This window comes from Orussus abietinus, unplaced genomic scaffold (assembly GCF_000612105.2).
Source record: "Orussus abietinus isolate OABI.00-Male unplaced genomic scaffold, Oabi_2.0 scaffold42, whole genome shotgun sequence".
Lineage (NCBI taxonomy): Eukaryota > Metazoa > Arthropoda > Insecta > Hymenoptera > Orussidae > Orussus > Orussus abietinus.
The window spans coordinates 15,983-36,793 of NW_019394787.1; the positions used below are offsets into that span (position 1 = coordinate 15,983).

The following is a 20,811-nucleotide window of genomic DNA, read 5'->3' on the forward strand; positions in this document are numbered from 1 at the left end:
GGTGTAGGTGCAAGAAGGGGTTAGACAAATGAAATCAGGTGGTGGTAGGTATTACCGAGACCTTTTGAGAAACGAGGAATCTGGGCACCTGTGGATCAGGGAAGACTCGGCGCAGAAGAGGGACGCGGATTCGGACTGGCGGTGAAAGGGTTGTGTCCGGGGTCGGCAGAGGGTCGTCGAGGGTTTCAGGGGTTCCAGGGGGTGGCAGAGGGTGAGTGCGAGGGTGGTTTCGCGGGCGCGAGTCAAGTGCGTGGGGGTAGGGGGTGTTCGATTGGACGACGCCGACGGTGGAGGGACGCACAGGCTTATATAAACGCAATTGCGAGCACGGTGTCGCACATCTGACCCCGACGTCGTCAAGGAACCACGAGGGAACCCCACGGAGCTGCAAGGAGCCGTAAGAAGCACTAAGGAACCACCAGGAACCGCTAGGAACAGGTCGGGGGTCGTTCGGTGCCGTATTTATTGGAAGGTCAGTAATATGAGTATACGAGTAGCCAAGTAGTACAAGTCCCGCTTTGGTCCGACAAATTATTCCATAAAAATTGGAAAAAAAAGAACATCTCTTTCAACCTAGAACTTTCCTCAAAATTGTAAATATGATTAGCTAAGCAAAGCTATTGCAGCTGCCGAAGTCGGGAAACTTCTTACAATTGGAGGTGATTTTTAATTTTTCTTATTTTCTTTTTTAAGGAGGCACGATATTTTTCCTCGTATTCTTTGGGCGAATAAAATTGCTCTCGTTTGTTGTGTTTATCCTCAAGTTGAGTATTCATCGGCGACGACTAATTGTCACCGGAGGAAATCTCAATTAAGCTTCGCAGGTGAGGAGCTATCCATGAAGGATAAATTCATTCAAAAACGCTAGCCGTTTCGGTGGACCTCTTTTGATTGAAATTTATCGCGCAGTTCCGCGTCGCATCGACGTTCTAATTCGATGAGAACAAATTGCAGTCCGTTTCTGGATCACAACGAATGCACGTACCGGAAACGACTGCTCTCCATACCGCTCCGTACACGCGTGATTTAGCTTCGGCAAAACTACAGCGTTGTTAGCGCACCTCGTGAAAAATGTGCACGCACAGGTTTCCTGTGACTAGCCGGTGCAGCTGCAATTGCAATCTCTATGTTAGAGGCCGGTCGTTAAACTTGTAAAACTTTTTACTGCTTTTATTCCGAATAGTTATTTGTTACGTGGACCGTTCGTTTCAATTATTTGCTCGGTCGAGTGAATCGTGAAGGTTCGGAGAAAAAGTCAAAAGAAGGAAAAAAAAAGGACGAAGGTTTACGGATTCGGTACCGGTTAGAAGAAGTTCGCAGGAAGGGGAATGCGATTATCGGTGCTCCGAAAAAGTTTTAACTCGGTTTTCGCGGTCTCTGAGGGGAAAGAGTTGAGTTAAGGGTTGATCGGTCTCCTTTCCGAGAGAATCTACTTTGCGGAACGAGGGGGTAGGAGAAGGTCCTTTCGACGATTGCGCTGGTTCGCTTATAAAAATCCACCTTTACGGAAACGGGGAAAGGACGTCTCTCATGGTTTGGAATCGGGGACGAAGTGAATTCTTTTTGTCTCGCCATCCAATTGATCGACATTACCGTCCCAGAGGAGCGTTTTATTGAAACTCACGGGATATTTTCCTTTCCGCTCTCCGCGCATCCACGTATTTCAATATACGGCCGGTTTAAGAGTACATACACTTAATGTACAATTTCTTTCAACCCCTGCCCTCCGCCTCTAGTTTACCAATTCCCTCGGCATACGGCAAGTTTTACTCCAAGGAGCGCGTTTAATTAAGCTTAGCAATTCTGGACACGATTCAATGAGCTTATGAATTCTCCCGAGATGTGCGAATTCTTGATTTAATCCGACGAGTGAAACCTTCAATTGATTAACTAATTCATTCCTCTGTCCGAAGTATAGAGAAAATCTGTAACCGTAGTTATTCACATATCATTATTCCTGGACTCCGAAAATTATTTTTCCCCGCGAGGAGAACCTGTACGCCCTTCGGGGGTAAATCATAAATTTAAATTTCCTCAATTTGAATGTTTTCGCATTAATCGGGGTAGGTTGAAAAAGTTACCTCGTCGAATTTTAGGCGAACGGAGAGAATTAATCTCGTGAAAGTCGGATGCATTTTCCGAAGTGAATTTTATTTTTGCGCAGATCGGGATGAGATGATGTTTCTGTAGCCTAAATCTAACGATACTGGACTGTATAGAGTGAGTTGGTATGGAGTCGTTGCGAAGGGGTTGAACCGTGTACACGTAGTTGCGATCAACTGATGGCATGTGTAAATGCACCCCCAAGTACGCGTTCTGGATCGGTCCGGAGAATTTCTCAGAGATGGGGTCGTAAGCTTTTATCCGACTCAAAGTTTTACGACCGGGCCAAGTAAGGAGGAGCTCATATCCCTTGCTTCACATCTCGAATTTGAATAAAAATGAATAGGTGAAAATCTATAGGTGGTTTGAAATCGTAACGCCGCGCGCTGCGGATTTGAACGCGTGAGAATAACGAGTTTCGGAATGGGGAAAAAAATCGAACGGAGGTATAAAACCGAGCCGATTTTCGCGATAGCTTGTAACGCCTCCATATACAGAATTCTACAAAAGGGGAAAAGAAAAAAAAATAGCTTGGCTGGAGTTATTGAAGCTAGCCAAAATTTGGAGTAATCGAGGATTTTCATCCACTCTAAAGTTCTGGGTTTCCGTGAGACCGCTATTCCGCAGTTTCTAGAACGGGATGTCGGATTCTATATGCAGAATTCTGCGGAAGGGATAGTGAAAGAAAAAAATATAGCCGGGGGTGGAATTATTGAAGCTTGAAAAATTAGAAGGAATCGAGGATTTTTCTCCACAATGAGGTCAGGTCATGCGTCTTCGCGAAGCCGCCGTTCTGCGTTTTCTATGGGAGGATGTCGCGATAAAAATGACGCAGTCATGCATCCTTGCACCGGGTATGATGCGCAGAAATCTCGTACAATGACACGCTGCCATGACTTCGGATGAAATGCATTCCTGGGGGCCTTCTTTTCCGCGGAATTCGAAGATTCCGCACACTTCGCTCCGCGTTTACGGCAGGGGGAAAAATTAGAAGAGAGGCTGCAAAGTCGAGTTAACACTTTGATGGCTAAATCACGAAATCTGTTATTTTATTATCATCGTCAGTATTATTATGTGGCAGGTGCATCTGCGGAGGGAAGAAAAATTCCGCAGAATATTGCCATCAGATTTTTAAGAAAGTTCTTTTGCATTTATTTGGTAAATGGTTGGGTACTAAACTGGTTAAGGGTAGTGCATCGCGACGGAAAAATGTATCATCCTATTATTTACCGACGTAATTCCAGGCTGTGGGCGGTGCACGCCAAGAATGCACGCTCCAATATGGCGGCTGCATATCCGGGGGATGCATGGCCGCAGCGCGTTATAGATTCTCGTAAAGTTCTGGGCAACGATTTCTGCGGGAAAGACTTTCGGCCACCCCGTGAACTCCATCGAGTTAACAGATTAATTGCCGTTAAATATCCAAGAGCTAAAGAGCCGACGTTACGGCGGATTATCGCGTCGTTGTTTATCGTTATCCGAGGATTTACCTCGACATTCGTGTCTTCAATTCCCGGATTTATTTACCAAAGAGTCACACTCGAGTCCAGGAATGGAAAATTGAAGCCAAACGGTGTAAAAAAAGAAAAAAGAAAACCTATAATAAATTCATGAATCATACATCGTGTGATTTATTCAGGTACGGTGTACTTAAATTACCCTACGTATTTAGTACACACTCGGGCTTTAATCTTATAATCTGGTTTAAATAATTTCCGATAAATTGTTCTCACGTTTACGAACATCGCACACTGTTTTGAAAGGTTAATTCATCGAATTTGTACACTGAGAAAGAAATTTCATTGAACCAAAGAGATATTACGTTAATTGCAAGGAATAATTACTTCACTCAGATAGACTGGAATAAATTGGATAAAACGTTTCTTCGGAATTATGACAATTTACTTTAATTTACTTTAGTCAAGTAATTATTCTTTGAATTAACAAAATGTTTCTTCGATACACTTAAATTGTATGGGGTTTAGATAGATCTTTAACAGTGCGTGCGTTGTTCACGCTGAATAATGATTTAGTTATCGAAAAGTGGAAAATTGGACGGAAATTGCAGGCATAAATTTGCCACCTGTCGGAGTGGGCTCTCATTTGGTGACACACGTGGGTGGGCTTTCCGCCTGTTCGGAGCTCAATGGAGATTCGATAAAGGGTAATCCATTAAAGTTATTATGAAAAAATGTCGACACGCCCGAACGGCCGGAAATGCACCAGAAGGGGAATTTCCGGAACGTCTCCCTCGCGCGTTTCGTCACCCCTTGAAGAAACAAACGACCCGGCCGAGTCGCGATCGCATCGCATTGAAAATGCACCCCGCGAGGAAAGGAAGGGTTGTAAATTTTCGTTGTAGAGGCTTGCTTAACGATTTTACAGGAGATACTCACTCTCTGGCCAAGTTAAGTCTCCTTAATGCCGCACAATTTAGTTCTCGCTCGTTTGCGTGGCTTTAAGGCCGCTTTACGCGACCCCGGCTTTGACTTTATAAGGCCTTCAAATTGAATTTCCAACGAAAAACTGGCTCGACGAATTTTACGAGGGTGTGGAAAACTTCCGGAAATGGGGCCCGGGTTAGCGTAAAAATGACTTTTAAAAAATTGGGTAATCGTACACTGTACTTGGTACACTGAGAAAAAGAAATTCATTAAACCAATGAAATATGTCTTTGGACGGTATAAGAAATATCTATCGTTAATTCAAAGGATAATTAATAAGAATAAATACTATACTTAATATTTATAATAAAGTTTGTTCCCTCAGTGTGTCAATTATCTGCTAAGTCGAGGTAATTAAATTCTTAAGCGAATATACGGAAAGAAATAATTATCTGCAACTATTGCGAGGGTCGCAGGTCGATGAAACGTTTTTTTTTTATACACGGGGGGATGACGAAATGTACATTTTCGTCTGCATACATCTGAGTCGATTCATGCCAAGCCATTCATCATGTCGTACATTTGGCGACCCTCGATTCCTCTTTGAGTTCGATTCACAAGTCGAGTACAGAGCAAGGTGAAAGCGATCAAAGTCATTTTTGTATTCACTGCCGAAAACGATAAAGGGTCGATTGATAGTACGACAGGAGTCCCTCTTTCAGGAGTAAACAAATCAGAATCAGGATTTTCGGGATCTGCTGAAATTCACATTCACCGTACAGATTTATTGGCCAAATCTGTCGCGACTGCGACGAAGACTCTGTCCCTGGATGAGGGAGATCCCTCCACTAAAAAAAGAATTTCATTGAACGAAAGAAATATTTTCTTAATTCGTAGAATAATGATTTTGCTCAAGCAAATTCGAATAAATTGGATGAATTTACAAAATATTTCCTTGGTACTTTTCAAAGAAATATTTCTTTGGTTCCATGAATCCTTTTTTCCCAGAGTGGGAAGACTCGATTTCCATAATCAAACGATTTCTACCTGGCTCCTGAAGGAGTAAATTGCCGAGACGGAATTCCCGAGTGCGAGTTACGACATCCCCGGGGAATTCATAATCCTCGATATGTGGGAAAAAAAATATGTAGAGAGAAAGAAAATAGAAATCTGGAGGCGGGCGAAAGGCGGAAGGAGTAAGAGTCGAAAAGCATGTTTGGAGGTCTTCGAATTTCATTAATCGGGTGAAGGAGGAGTTCTTAAGGTTGTTTAACCGTTTGAGTCCTAGGGGGTATTGAAAAAACACTGTCGAAGAATCCCGAACAGCACAACCGCGCTTTCTCTAAATGAGTACGAGAAGACCCAAACAGCGCGATAGCGCTTTGTTTATTTTATGTCGATGAATCCCACTCGACGCGATAGCGTTTCTTGAATTGTAAGATGTATTATTTAGACCCTTGCGTTACGATTTAAATTCCAATAGCGCGTGCCATAAACAACAAAAGCGTCGGTCATATGTCGGCCCGTTTCACGGTTTGGCTGAATGTAACTTCTCATACGGTTTGTTTACATTTGGCCCGATTGACTTACCACGTCTCTCACACGATATTGTAAGTTAAGAGGTTAAAAGAAGGAGCTGTGTAATGTACTTGGGTCAGTGAATCTGAGCGACTTTGACAATCGGTGACACACCGTCAGTTGTCCACAACGCTCGAAATGTGCTGGGTTTTCTCGACATAAAATCTGAACAGCGCAATCGCGCTGCCTGGGACTCAAACGGTTAATAAGAGGTCCTCTTTTACTTATTAAGGACTTTTTTAACGGAATCAGGTGGTCCGACTCACATTCACTGGAAGTCGCATAGAAATTCGAGTGTTTCCTTAATTAAGAAGCGTGAAAGTTGCTCCAGGGGTGTTTCGAACTTTAAAGTGGATGTGCCAAGTCGTGTGCCGAGTAATAAACGTGGATCTGCCTCCTCGGTCTGTTAATAAATTTCAAACGAGGCCGGAAGAAGGGGAAGTAACGATTACTGCGCACGCGCGAGTGCCGGCCCCCGCAATAAGTGGTAAATAAATGATTAATCCACCATCGGGAGGTGCATTACGCGGCATTACCGTCGGAGAAAATGATATTTACTCTGGTTCCCTTCGGGAAGATGTCCCACTTCGGGATCTAGCCGCTAATAAAGTAATCACCCGGAATCTGACGTAATTGCAGGGGGATTGAGTAATTAAGCGGTTCGATCGGCTCGTCGAACGTAACGCCGAGGTGGAGGAGCTTCGCGGGGGGTGGGGCGAAGAGCCCCACGATTAACCCCTACGTATATTGAACGATTCGTTACGATTTTCCTGGACACCGGAAGTGCTGGATCCGAGGAAGCCGAAACCGGCAGCCTCGCCGGAAGTCCGGAGATTGATTACCTCACATCCGGAAGGGGGGACGATAGGGGGAGGGCCCACCCTCAAGGGGGGGGGCCGTCGGCCAAGGAACGTCGCATCTTTCCACGATGGTTCCAGGGAAGTGTATTTACGATTAACCCCGATTGGATCGATCATCGTGTCTTTCTAATGGGATAAGAGGACGGAGGGAATTGTGGCCTATCAGAAGAGGGTCCTGGGATTGGCGCATTTTTCGGGAGTTACGCATCGCCGAGTCAATTATTCTGGACGGTGTTCATTTTCTTCTTCTTATTTGGGATATTAGTACGCGATGTCACGTTCCGATGAAACGATGCAGGCGATTTCTTTCCGCCGCGGAAGACGCGTCCCTGCGGCCACTCGGTCTTTGGCGGCGGCCATCTTGGAGAACCTCTTCTTGGAGCGTCCCGAGGACGCTTAAACTCCGTACAATATTTAATTATGCATTGCGGGACCAATTATTTCAGGATATACTTATTCGACCCTTCCTGCAGTGAGAAAAAAAAGGTTGGTTGATTCAAGGAAATATGTACTGCGACAACAAAATCCTGCGATCAAATACGTCCGAAGGAATGCCTCAGTTACTAAAATTCGTTCAAACCGATATTAATTTTTATCTCAATAAGATAATATAAACTACGATTGTATATAATTCAGGTAACAATATATATTTGTTTCAGTCAACTGATCTTGTTTCTTAGGGTGGTGGGATGTTAGGTCACGGTGCCACGTTCTGACCATGCGAAGACCATGTTTTTTACAATCGCGACCATTTTGGAGAAATTCTTTCTGTGCGTCTTGAGGCCGTCTAAAGTCCATAAATCATTCGATTAGGCATTGGGGAGCCAATTACATTCAAGGATGTATTTATTTGGCCCTTTGTAGTAGGATATTAGGACGTGACGTCACGTTCTGTTCAAACGACGGCCCCAGTTGTTCCACTGGCGTCCATCTTGGAGAACTTCTCCCAGGAGCGTCGTTCGGCTTGCGACTAAAGTCCGTAAATCGTCCGGTTAGGTTGCGGCGCGGTTTCCCGGGTTTCGGCACATAATCGGTGCAGGACCTTCCTTAGGACGGCGCACTCTTTTCGTTGGGAAAATTAAATCGTCGGAGGGCGGCCGAATGGCGGCCGGGAGCTTTAGGGCCATCCCGAGGGTTCGCCGGGATCTCAGGAGCTGCCGGGAGATGAGCAGCGCCCCCGCCGGGTTGTAAATAGGCCCGAGGTTACCGAAAGCCGCAATCGCACCTGTCCTTAATCACTCGCCCCCTGCGCGCCCTGATGAATCGACCCCCCGCAAATCGGGCGTCTTACTCGACCCCCTCGGGATTTCGCCAACCCCCTGAGTTTACAGCCTGGCGAGATCCTCGAAATTCCCGAATGAATTTCTCTAATGAAAAGTCCGAGCTCGATCCGTCCTGGAATTTTCAATTTCTTAGCCCCGCAACTGTGAATCGACGCCAGGAATCCCGACTTTGATGTAAGTCGCGCAGATTGCTGTTTTCTTCGCGCTTGTTCCGTATAAAGTGAACTGCGCCAGTTCCTTCGGGACGAGCAAGAAATTACGGAAAGAGGCAACTCAGAGGGAGGAGATCCCTGAAATCTTATCGCGCATCGTTAAAAGAAACTACAATAAATTCAAGAAACGTGGACCGGAAAGGATATATTCAGGTGTAATAATATGGATGCATTTAAGGTGTTATAATAGGGTCATTCTATACGTACATCTAAACGTCAAAATATTTATAAAGCTTTTTTCCTAGCTGGGTGCACTGAAACGTTTAATACGTTACAACGTGAATATGGAGGCTGCAAGGAAGGTCCGGATACCCATGAAATTTCAATGTTTAAGTTTGATTATAGAGATTATAAAGATTTTGTATAAAAATGAAATTTCATGCGACCTTCTTTATAGCTGCCATATTCATGTGGTAATGTTTGAAACGATTCGTTACACGCGTACCAAGGAGAAATGTTTCGTGGAGAATTGACTCCTGAGCTGGCTCTTTCATATTTTTTCATTTAATTTAATTCCTACGCTGGTTAATTTTGCGTAGGTAAGGGGTAGGTACTGACTCTTTCTGCATGATACTTTCAAATGGTTTTAGGGGAAATTCGAGGGCGGCCATTTTGGAGAACCCAGAGGGAGGCGACTCCACTTCGATACAAAATTTAGTACGTTCCCCCCTTCGTGGAAACTGCAAGTGATCGCGCTCGCATCTCCACTGCCGAGAAACACGCGAGAGGGCGATTAATCACTTTCGAAGTGGTACCTCCCACGCGAATGCAAAGCGAAGCGAGGGCGCAAAAATTCGCAGGGATTTTTTCCCTTGGCTCGCCGAGGGGCGACGTAGATCCCGAAAATCATCGTTCCGGGAATGGGGACCGGCAAAAACCGAAAGTGGCAACCTACCCCATTCCATGCTCGTCCTGGAATCACCGAGGGAGACGTCGAGGGTGGAGGAGACCAATAGACGCCCCGTCGTCGGGGACACACTTAATTCCCGGACAAATATTACACACGCTGCCATTGATCCCCCGTGCAAATGTTTCCCGTGGGCTTCTTCGGAGGAAGGGGAGGGAAATATTTTTCCTCACCTTTCTCGCCGCCCCGGAAACGCGAGACGGTCAACATTGTCGGATAATTCGGGACGATCCAGAAGCGGCCGAAAATAAATTCCATCTCGTCTAACGACCGACGCACCTTAGATTGTTAGATCCTCGTTGGGCAGAGGGGGGAAGATAAATCGCGACCCCTTAGAAAAAAGGCGAACGAAAATCCACCGGACACTGGAAATGCCCCACGCTCGAGGACGCTCCGTTTCTTCTGGAATACATTTCCGGTGATTAATGGATCTTCTCCTCGGGGAGATATTAATTCGGAGAGGCCTTGCTTCCGTTAATACATGTCTCCGCTGTTAAACGACTTCGCCAAAGGGCGCAATTAATTTTTTTCGCGGTCTGGAAGAACGCATGTACTCGAGTCGGCTGGAAGGGGGACTCATTTCTTTTTTATTTTTTGAGGTTGGCATAATTCGAGGTTGTTGAAAGGCTACGTGGAAGGACGGGTTTTACCCCGAAGAGGATTTTCTGAGGTCCGGAGGTGTGCAAACAAAGTCCTTTAGGGCTGGGGCAACAATGGCAAGCTCCCGAAACCGAAGTCCTGAAAATGAAGATCGAAATGGAGGTTAAAGTCAGGATCAAAATAAAGATCCTTCGGTCTTGGTTCTCTCATCTCCCCTTGACCTTCTCTTCATCTCGAAGACTCGAGGAGACTTTGTTTGGAGCCTTTAATCATTTTTAATAATGGCCCATCTCGCGTATTAAGCGACCTCCGATTTCCAGGAGGAAGGACTTCTCGCTTCGTCCTCGCCAGAGGCTTCCTTCTCCTATCTGAGTCACTTTACGACCGAACTGCCGCAAAAGCTCGAGTGAGCAGGTCGCTTTAAGGGCGGGAGACCTCGGTCTCTTAGTTAAGGGGCTCTCTTAGTCAAGGCAATAGGCTTGGTAACGAAGTGACGCCCTGAATAGGTCCTTGCACACGGCCATTAAGCACTCGTTCTCCACGTGGCTTCTTCGTGATCCGCACTTCCGGTCCCCATCATTTTACTCTCTCCCTCATACATACATTATATTCACTTTCAAGGGCAAAATACTCTCCGCGAAGAGCACTCGCAATTAAAAAAAGAAAAATCTGGCGCCGCCGAGAGGCCGACAAACGTCCCCCAGTGAAGCTCCGCAGTATTTGCGAGGGATAAATCGCAAAGAGGCATCGATTTCGCGGTTTTATGTACAAGTCGAGGTACACAATCGAGGTTTTATGTACGACTCGAGGAATGGGAGGGAGACAGAGGAGGAACTTTTAACGGGCGACGCGTAAAAGGAAGTGGGGAAAGACTCGCTAGGCACAGAAGTTCGCCGCCATTTTCGAAAGTTCCAGCCACTCCGAATGTGCTCCTTGCTTCTTTTTTTCTTTCCTTACCGAAGAGTTCCCGAGGATGTGGAATTTTCTCCAACGGAAATGTCGAACGGAGGAATTTTTCAAGGGAATATCTAACGAGGGCTCGCCCTTTTCCCTTTTTTATTTATTTAGTTAACGGCGTGCGTTGTAATCATTCCATCCCTTGTAAGTGCACCTCCTCAGGATCGATGCCAAGCACCTGATGGTTTCGTTAAAGTTGCAGGAACTCCTTCGAGGTTTGAGGGGAAATTTGTTTATTTTTCTTTTCCAGTGGAGATGAAGGGGAGGGACAAAAGTTGGAGATAAAATGACCGCCTCGTATTTGATTTTTCCACTCGCCGCGACATGGGGAAAACCAAAGGATGGAGGAAGGGAGATGTCTAAGCATTCTCGGGTTACAGAATCCCTCTGACGGAGCCTATCAGATGTCCACATTGTCGATATCCTAGGCACATTCGGTTCTACTCGGTACAGGGTGTTGCAGGACAAATGGCCGTCCATTGAATCCCTTTGAGCATCTGTTTACAAATTCACGAGTCCCAATTTCCCCCGATTGGACGGATACGGAAAGCGCAATTAATTATTCAAAAGCGACATCGAAACTTGTCAGGATTCGAGTGTTTTGATTTATTTAGTCACGTTAAAGTGAGTCAAAGTTAACAGAGAGGGGTTATTCACTCAGGAAATCGCGGATTTTAATGCTCGAGATCCGCCGGAAATTGCAAGCAGAAATAATTGGAAATCACTGAAACATGACACAATTTTAAAGCCGATCGTCACTTGTTACCAAATCACATTGTTCATCGAAATCAAAGGCAATCGGTTCTGAAAAAAGGGGATCGTTTTCACTGATTTCCTAGTGAATAGCCCCTCGGTTAACGGCTCATTCGCGAAATCGAGGTTGGCATTTGTCAGGATACGATTTTTGATTCGCTCCACTCGCGTTTTGGAGGGGGATTGAATTTTGGTGAGTCGTCGGCATGTCGAGGTCGACTTTACGAGCTCGCATGAATTTTCGGAGGGCATAAACGGACATTACCTCTACGCGTCGTGGAAATGGTCCCCCTGACGCCAGGAGGACGTCGACATGGTCCACCGGACCGTATCTAAATTGAAAACTTGACCGTTAAAGAGCCGCGATCTCCCGCAAGATCCTGCGAGCGGATCGAGGATATATATCCTACAAAATGGCCGCCGTCTCGGAGCGATCCGAAAACGCGTCCGAGGATCTCACGGGACATCGTCCTCGGGTAACATGCGAGGGGACTAATTTAACTTCCTCTAGTTCCACGCAATGTGTCTTCCGGGATTCCAGATATTGCCCTTGACCGGAAAGAGCGAGCTGCGAGGAAGATTACTCGGGTTATTGTTAAATATAATGGCTGGCAGCGCCGTAATGGTACCTTCCTGTAAAATTACGCATCCCAGAGTAAAATATCGTCGCGACATAAGTTTCAACTTCCATTTTACGTTGAAAAGACGGAAAAACAGTGGGAAGTCGTGCGCGTCGTAGAGCGTCGGCGCCTGAAGACAAAATGGCGGCCGCGCGAGGCGAAGAGTTGAAATTGACGAGCGCGTCTTTCATCAATTCCTGATCGCTCGCTCGAGGGTGGGGATCTTTCGGAATTAGTTATTTATTATTCAAATCCTGCGGGACCATCGGGGACGGTCGGAGATACGTCCCGTCGGTCTCCTCGACGAAGGGCGCCCATCTTTGGAAGTTATTCTATCTTCTTATCGGTCGGAGAGACGAAGGAAAAAGAGGAAAATAAAACGGAGATGGAACGCGTCCTCTCGGGGGAAGGTATTACGGCGATGCGAAAGCGCAGATGCCTTCCCTTTTCCGAGAGGAGGTTGCGAACTTCGGTTCGATCCTTCTTCCAGGACGAGGATGTAAACGGGGAGTGACGAGCAGCGAGCAATCTGCTAATTGGGAATTGCCCGAAAGCGAGTACGCTAATTGAGGTTACATCTCGCGCCGAGGAAATTTCTCTACGCAAATGTTTAATTAATTAATACAATCGCATCCGGCGGTAATGTAAAATTTTCTGCTGTAGCATTGGGACGCGTGTGCAAATTCTGAGAGATCCACAAATATATGTATATATTGTTAAATAAGTGGAATTAATATCTTACAATATTCCTAGAATTTTTATCGTGGAGGACGAAAAGCTTGCGCGATCCTCGACGTCTTATCTCTCGTACCGGAAGTCCAATATTTTTCCGAAGTCCGCGATTTCTTTCAGCTTAGAGTAGGATCCGCTCTCGTTTCTCTTTTCCATTTGAGATGTATTTCGTGCCCGATATTTCTCGCTCTTTAAAATCAAGGGGCAGTCTAGCGAGGAGGGTTTTCCACGTATGCTTTATTTCCGAATGTCGCATAATAATCTTTCTAATTGTCACACATCACTCAAAGAACGTTTTTAGCCGGGAAAAAAGGAGCTTTAAGTGAGAGAAAAAATTGTACTCGTTAGGAAGGATTAAGAAGAAAATTCCCCCTATAAAATTCGGATACTTTCTGGGGGGGGGGGCAGAAAAGGAAATTTCTAGTCCAGAGTTCTCTGTTTTACGTGAAATAAAAACGAGATTTAAGTGGAAAAAAAAATTAGTACTCGTCAGGAACAATTGATACAAAAATTCTCAGGGTAAAGTTTGGAGTTGGCTAGGAAAAGGAAGTTTCTGGTCAACAGTTCTTAGGGAAAGAGGTGTACGAGGCGAAATTGAACTTGTCAAATCTCTTTCTTTTCCTCGAAATTCGGAGGTTTCGTCTCGTCCGGCTCGCTCAGGCGACTTTTCCGGCTGGCCATTACACGGTCTGCATCTTTCCCACGTGGGAAAGGAAGCGAGAGTTTCCCTCCGGACGCGCAGTAAAACCCCCCAATGTCACGGCGCGTCGGACCGACGTGAAATTTGCCTTAAACATTTTCCTTCGCGCCATTTCCTGGAAAGAACGAGGGCGACTAGGAAAATCCGCGGTTTCGCGAACCCGTGAGAAAATGCGCGTCGATTGCGTCCACAGAGACGAGCAGCTGCAGCTGCCTGTTTTATAGCAGGAGAATTGCATCGTCCTAGGCCGATATTGAACGACTTAAGGGCCGTTTGAGAAAAGCGCGGTTCTAAACGACACTTTATTGCCGGCCCGTCAGCTGCCACTTCATCCGACGTCGGATTCGCATCGCGAATTTTCGCGGAAAAAAAAGGAACGAGACCGAACGGGGCTAATTGACTTTCAAAGTGCATCCGAAAGCGCGCGTCGCTGGGGGCGAAAAAAAAAGAAGAAAATTGCACAACTCGGGAAGACTTTATGGTAGAGTGAAAAAAATTTAATTTGGGATTTCATTCTGTTTGGGTTGCGTAGCACGCGTGTTTTGGAGGGTGAGGAAAATCGGAAGGTTAGGGGAGGAGAAGTGCATAATGGTCGCGAGAAGATATGTCGCCCTTTAGGGCAAATCCAACGCGAGCTACACTCGCATTGCCGGACGCTAGAAAGCGCTAATTTCAGGCGGGGCTTCGAAGTTGGAGTTTAGTTTTGAAAGACTGGCAGAGCATCGCCTAGGCCACGGCGAAACGAGACAATAGTCCTGTAAAGTTGAGGTACTCCAGGGAACCCGGTAACTAACTATTCAATCCGTACCCGCGAAGGAAGTCGAGTCGGCCAGCAACACTTACTCGAATGCATCTGTACGAGGCGATGCAACTGCATACGTTCAATCCTTGCTTGAGTACACCTGTACGCGTTTTGATGCATCTGTACATATTTAACTTCTGCCGGAATTCATTAGTATGTGTTTCGATGCAACCGTGTCTATTTAACTCCTGCTCGAATCGACCTGTACGCGTTTCGATGTAATCGTGCATGTTTAACTCCTGCTCGAATTCATCAGTACGCGTTTCCATGCAACTGTATTTATTCAATCCCTGCTCGAATGCATCAGTATCAGTTTCCATGCAACTGTATATATTCACATTACTGAAGTGCACCTGTAGAAGTGCGATATATGCACCCTTGTACGGGTGTGACGCAAGAGCGCACTTACATTGCCGACCCCTTTATAAACTGCGAGAAGCACGCGGAATCCGCTCACGCGTTTTTTCCGCGTGTCGTTTCCGCTAATCTGTGTCCTCGTTTCGATGAGTGTGTCGCTATCGTGAGATAGGCACTAAACGTCTTCCGAGTGCGGAGGAGTCACTTTTCCTGAGTTCCTGACGGTGCATCGTTGCACGGGAGATTAAATCGTATCGATAGGAGATACCAGAGAAAAGCTTGGGGTGATTTAAATATCATTCTTTCGTCTCTTCCTTTATAGAAATTCGGATTTGTCGGTCCAGTTTTATTAGGTTTTCTTTTTAACCAAAAAAAAAGTGTCGCATAAGGATCTTTAGATTTCGTCTCGTCGAGAGCAAGGTCGGCTTCAATTTATGATCGATTGCTTTGAAAAAAATGAAGCACCGGGATCGAGGTTCGGTTTTCCTCGAGTTCCCCATTCAGGGATAAGATCGAATATTTCCAGCGCGGTTGTTACTTTTATTGGAGGCTGCTTTTTGCCCCTCGAGGTCCCCGGGGGTGGGTGAAAGGGTGAAGCGGCCACTTGAATTGACACACCCCGAACGAAAACGCAGCCCGCTTGAAAGGCCGCGGGGATGTACGTCGCATAGATGTATGATGAAGAAAAAATTCATGAAATGTAGAGAAACCAATGCGTATATCCGACGTCATACGTGCATTGCGTAGATGTTCCAGAAAAAAAAAAAAAATAGTCATGAAATGCAGAGAAATCCCACGTTAGGCACATTTATCAAGACCAAGACGAAAGGGGCTTGGGAGACCTCTTTAAGAGACCTTGAAGACCCAATTCGCTCGTCAACAAGTTTCAAGCAAGCCGTTAAGGGGTTAAAGTGAATAACTCGCGGATTCCTGCGGTCCTTCCGGCGCGTTTACGTGGGCCCGGCATAACCGGCGATTATCGGCCTTCGATCGATCGATTCCATCGGGGTCGGAGAAATGCAATTTCGAGGGAACGACCGAGGAAACCGAGGTTAAGTCGACTCGTCGTGGCGATTCGAGGGGAGAAAGGGACTATTTTAAGTTCAAGGTTCCCAGACAGACAAGGTGTCGGCGAGCTGGAGGTCGAGTCCCTCGAGGGTGGCCATTATGGCACCAACAATGCCGCGGCCATGGAGCCGCTCAGAATATCCCCGACAAACCCGCGGCAAGATTTGCCTTCGGTCAGAATTTCTACGAGTATCGTAACGTCGTGAAAAAATAGAAATTAGGTAACGGGGGAGAAGTCTTTCTCCTCTGTGGCACTTCCAGTTGGCTCTTTGCCTACGAAGAGGTCCCCTTGGGGCCTTCGTCATCCCCCTTTAACGGGAGAGGATCATTAGGCAGAAACGAGAATGATTGATAGCGCAACAGTGATAATCCAGACTCACTTTCCTCCCAAGCGGTCATGCGAAAAGCACGGATTTATTTTTCCGAATTGTTATTCGACTTAAGAGCCGCAGGAGAGTCTTTTCTGCGTTTCTTTCTAACCCCCTTCTCCGATTTTATTTCCAATCGCTTATAAATCACTGTCGCTTTATTATTTCCTTGAATTATCCTCGATCCTTGAATGGATTTCATGAGATGTGTATACTTTAATGGTCCTTCGGGCTAGGGAATCGCTGCAGATTTCCAGCTACGTTAAATCGGATCGTAAAAGAATCGGACGAGAATTGGATGGGCGAAGAAGGGCGGAAAAGGAGACGTGAGATGTATAGGGAATAAAATTGCCTGTTGCGTTTAAACTGGCAAGTTGTCGGCTCTTGGCAACCGAGCTAACTCTCTAGACTTCGGCCATTTAGCCGGGAAAATAATTCATTCGACTTCGCGATCAAAACTTCAAGAAGCAATAGACGGTATCAGGAGTTAAGTACAGGGTACGCTAAGCAAACTGATTACCAGTTTGCGAAAATAAACAATGCCGCCTTAGTTCCGGGAAATAAACGACCTGGTTCGAGAGTTACCACGGAGGTAACCGCGGCCATTTTGGAATTACCCGGAAACCGAGTGAATTCAAACATTTTTGGGATATTGCAATTTAACAGCGACCCCCGGATGGGATTTTGAAAACATCTCCCATGCATTGCCTACGGGATTTATCGACATTTTTCTGACAGTATTTATTTAGGAAAATCTCTCAACGTGGAATTAAATTCTTCAATTATGAAAAATACTAACCACCTCAAATCTTTCCTGCTTGGGAAATGCCTCGGCTGTGTCTTGAGATTTATTTCTCACAATCCGCAATTACCGGCGATGGATTTATAACAGTTTGAGTAAATTCTTTGCGCGATAAAGGAATCCTTTAGCAACCGGAAGTGGTGTTCGATAAGTAAAAGATCGGATTGAAAGTCCCGCGGAGGAGAAGCTCTCTCTTCGTGCAATTACTCCCGGCAATTACGCGGAAACGTTACGCGAGTAGAAATCAATTGAACTAATTATCGGGCACACCGCAAACCGTGAAAATGGCACACCCAGGGGGTGCCGAAGAGTTCGATCGAGGCGAGGGGAAAATTTATGGCGGATTCCGGAATTCCATTTATCGGCCGCTAATCGTGTCGATTCGTCACTCCACGATTTTTCCCAGGAATTTCTATTTTCTTCATTTAAAAGCCACACTGAGAAAAGAAAAGTTGATTGACTGAAAGAAAATCTGCACTGAGACAACAAAATCCTGTGATCAAATTCGCCCGAAACAGAATCGGAGTAAATAAAATTTGTTCAAATTGACATCAATTTTTCTTCTCGACAAAATTATTGTTTCTTACGATTATATACGATTTAGGTAACGGTATATTTGTCAACAATATATATATTTTTTTGTATCAGTCAATTCATCTTTTTTCTCAGTGGAGTAAGGCCGAGAAAGGGGGTTGGAAAAATTCTCAAATTTCTTTACAACCTCTTAACGTTGCAGATCAACGAGGCAGCGGGCTAGAACATCAAAGATGCAGAGGGAAACCGTACTTTCTTGGATGCTCTTGGCGGCTATTGCTGTAGTTACACTCTCCTCCTCTGCAGGGGCAGCACCCTACACGTGAGTATGCCCTGCTTAACAAATTTTTAACACCTCTTTAACCAAAATATCGAGTTTCTTCCCGACATTAGAAGCATCCTCTCACTCTCAAAAAATAAAATCCTGACACTTTAGTCCCGTTTCTTAAAAAACCCTGCACCTGTAAATTTGGCGCCACTCCGAAAGTAAGTAGGAGTTTCCACATGGAAATAAATACATTTTAAAAATATATATGTGAAAATATATTTTTGTTTATAATTAAATTTCAGTTTATAAGAAAATATATTTCTTTTACATATTAAAATATGTTTTCACATATATTTTTGAAATATATCTATTTCCATGTGGGAGTCCAAGTGTTCGGCTGATCGTCCAAGAATCTGGAAGAAAGTAATTTATTTTCAAATTATGTGTTATGGTATTTTTATTATTTGAAACTAAAAGAGGGTTTTATGGGGAAAAAGGACCTCATAACACCCTTTTTCGGCCTGGTCAGGACGATTCGTCGAAATTACGGCCGGGAAATTAATTTCGCTAATGGAATCATTATGACAGCCGGCGAGAGGGTGGCGATCGGGGCTGTTGTAAACGAGGAGAGGGATGCATTCGGTGGCGGCGCGTAATTTAACCTAGTTTCTCCACTTTCGCCACTTTCCGCCGAGTCGATCCCCCAGGACACGCGGGGTGCAAAAGGTCTCCCCGGGGAGTCCTTAAATATGAGTTCCCACTTTTGAAGTCGACCCTTTCGGGGTGCAAGAGCGAAGTAAGCGCCCCGCAGTTTTGGAGATGCAACTAGCGGAAATGCAAACGAGGTTCCGGAATCGCCTCCGACATACTTTCGCGAGAGTCTCTGGATTGCGCCATTTGCATGGACAAGCCGCAATGCTCAATTTCGCCAGAGGTTGCAATTCAGGTTCGAGTTAATACCGCTTTGCGCCAGTTTACGGATGTTAATATCCACGACTATTGTTGCCCGAAAAGACTCGTCGAACCTAGAAGTCCTTGCACTGCGAAAAAAGATTAATTCCCTGAATACATTGTTGACATATATCGTTGCCTAAATCATATACAATTGCAAGAAACGACTATTTTGTTGAGATGAAAAATTATATCTTGATTTAAACGAAATTTGTTTACTCTTCCTGACATTTCTTCGGACGTATTGAATCGCAGGATTGTGTTGTAGCAAGGCGTATTTCTTTGAGTCATGCAACACTTTTTTATCAGGATGGACAGGGCTTATCGTCGGCCTTTTTCAAAATTAAAAATTCAGTTTTAGTAATTTTATGAAGAACGAAAGCATTTTCCACTAATGATTTAATCAACCATTGTGCAGACCTCAGAGCTACTGGAATCAACTTGACGAAGACGACCCTGAGGTGATGTTGGAGATGCTGGCTAGGATCGGGCAGAACTACATCCGCACACACGATCTCGAAAAGTATGTGCTTTGGGCGCATTTAGAAGGGGTTGCTTTTAATTCTGAGGGTATTAAATCGTTTTTTACATCCCCAGCACCAAGCGGGGTTTGGACCTGGGACTGAGCCGCGGCTTCAGCGGCTCCCAGGCGGCGAAACATCTGATGGGCCTCGCAGCAGCAAATTACGCCGGTGGTCCAGGAAGGAGGCGTCGCTCCGAACAAGCGTAGATGTTCTTTAACAGTCCTGCTAGCTCGGTTCCCAAATCCGCGAAAGACCCTTAAACAGCCCGTCCTTCCTTGCCGAAAAGAAAACTCGAAGCGGCTCTTGTTCCTATGAAATCCTCCCCAGCATCCGGTCCTTCCCCCGTCCTCGCCTGCTCTCTACTTCCGCTTTCCAGGTCTCATAGATCTCTAGGACTAGAATTAGACCACGTGCGAAAACTGTCTCGTTTGCAATTAATTGCAGTGTATAAACAAAGCCTGATACCGCTCTCGTTTCGGATCCTTACGCGGAAAAGGAGGTAATGTACAAATTCCGCGATGATCTCTCCCCGGTTAGAATCGAGCATCAGCTGATTCGAGAATCAGCTGATCGACTGTTGCGCGTCACTGAATCCACCAAAATTAAATCTCCCGGGAGAATTGTTTTTAAAAATGCATCATCTTGTCACGATGTGTACTTAGGGCTTGCTTTGTCCTTGTTTATAAACATTTATTCGTTTCCTAGAACTTTGACAATACGTATCCATCGGGTCTTGAACTCATTACAGCCCAATTGTGAGCATTAACACCGATTTCCTCGATATTGATCTCGTTATTGGAGTTCGATTCCATCGACGAAAATTATTCTCTCAGTTCTTCGTCCTGGTGGAGGCGCTTGTCGATGCTCGATGTAATGATAAGCGATTAGAGATTAGCATGGAATAGTTCTTTCGTCGGAATTAGTTGCCCTTAGATGTAGATAGATTATGTCGTCACTTTTAGGCCTAATGAGAACTTATGGCGATGCTCAAGAGATTTCTGGAGCAATTGATCGATCGATCGGCTCGTTACGTCACTGATTACTGTCGATCGATCGTCTATGTATTACCGGAAGTATTAGTTATGCGAAAGGCGTCTCTCGCCTCTAGTCTAGCGGTCCTTCGATTTCTTCGAGAGGATTCCTTCCTGGATTCGATTATTATCGATCGCGATCGACCTCGCGAGATGCACCGTACTAATTAGCACTTACATGGACACGTCTATTGTCACGCTCTGTCTATCAAGACGCAACTTCGCCTCGTGTTTCCCGTAAATAAATGTTACTTTAACCCACTGGCAGCGGCCTGACAAGTCTCTTTCAAACCCTCCTTCTCCCTCCGCCGGCATTTTCTAAATACCGCTGCATAAATTATCACCTATATTCACGCGGAAAAATTACAATTTATGCTTCTCCATTCTTCTGGGAAATATGCAAAAGACATTTCCGCG

At 45.4% G+C, this 20,811-nt stretch overlaps 1 protein-coding gene across 1 annotated transcript; it reads left to right on the plus strand.

Moving 5' to 3' along the window:
• The first annotated feature begins 225 nt into the window (after positions 1-225).
• Positions 226-20,683, plus strand: LOC105697348 (diuretic hormone class 2). The gene is made up of 4 exons (XM_012420597.2): positions 226-472; positions 17,823-17,942; positions 19,258-19,362; positions 19,437-20,683. The coding sequence occupies exons 2-4, from the start codon at positions 17,854-17,856 to the stop codon at positions 19,567-19,569; spliced, it is 327 nt and encodes a 108-aa protein (XP_012276020.1). The 5' UTR covers positions 226-472; positions 17,823-17,853; the 3' UTR covers positions 19,570-20,683.
• The last annotated feature ends 128 nt before the right edge of the window (positions 20,684-20,811 follow it).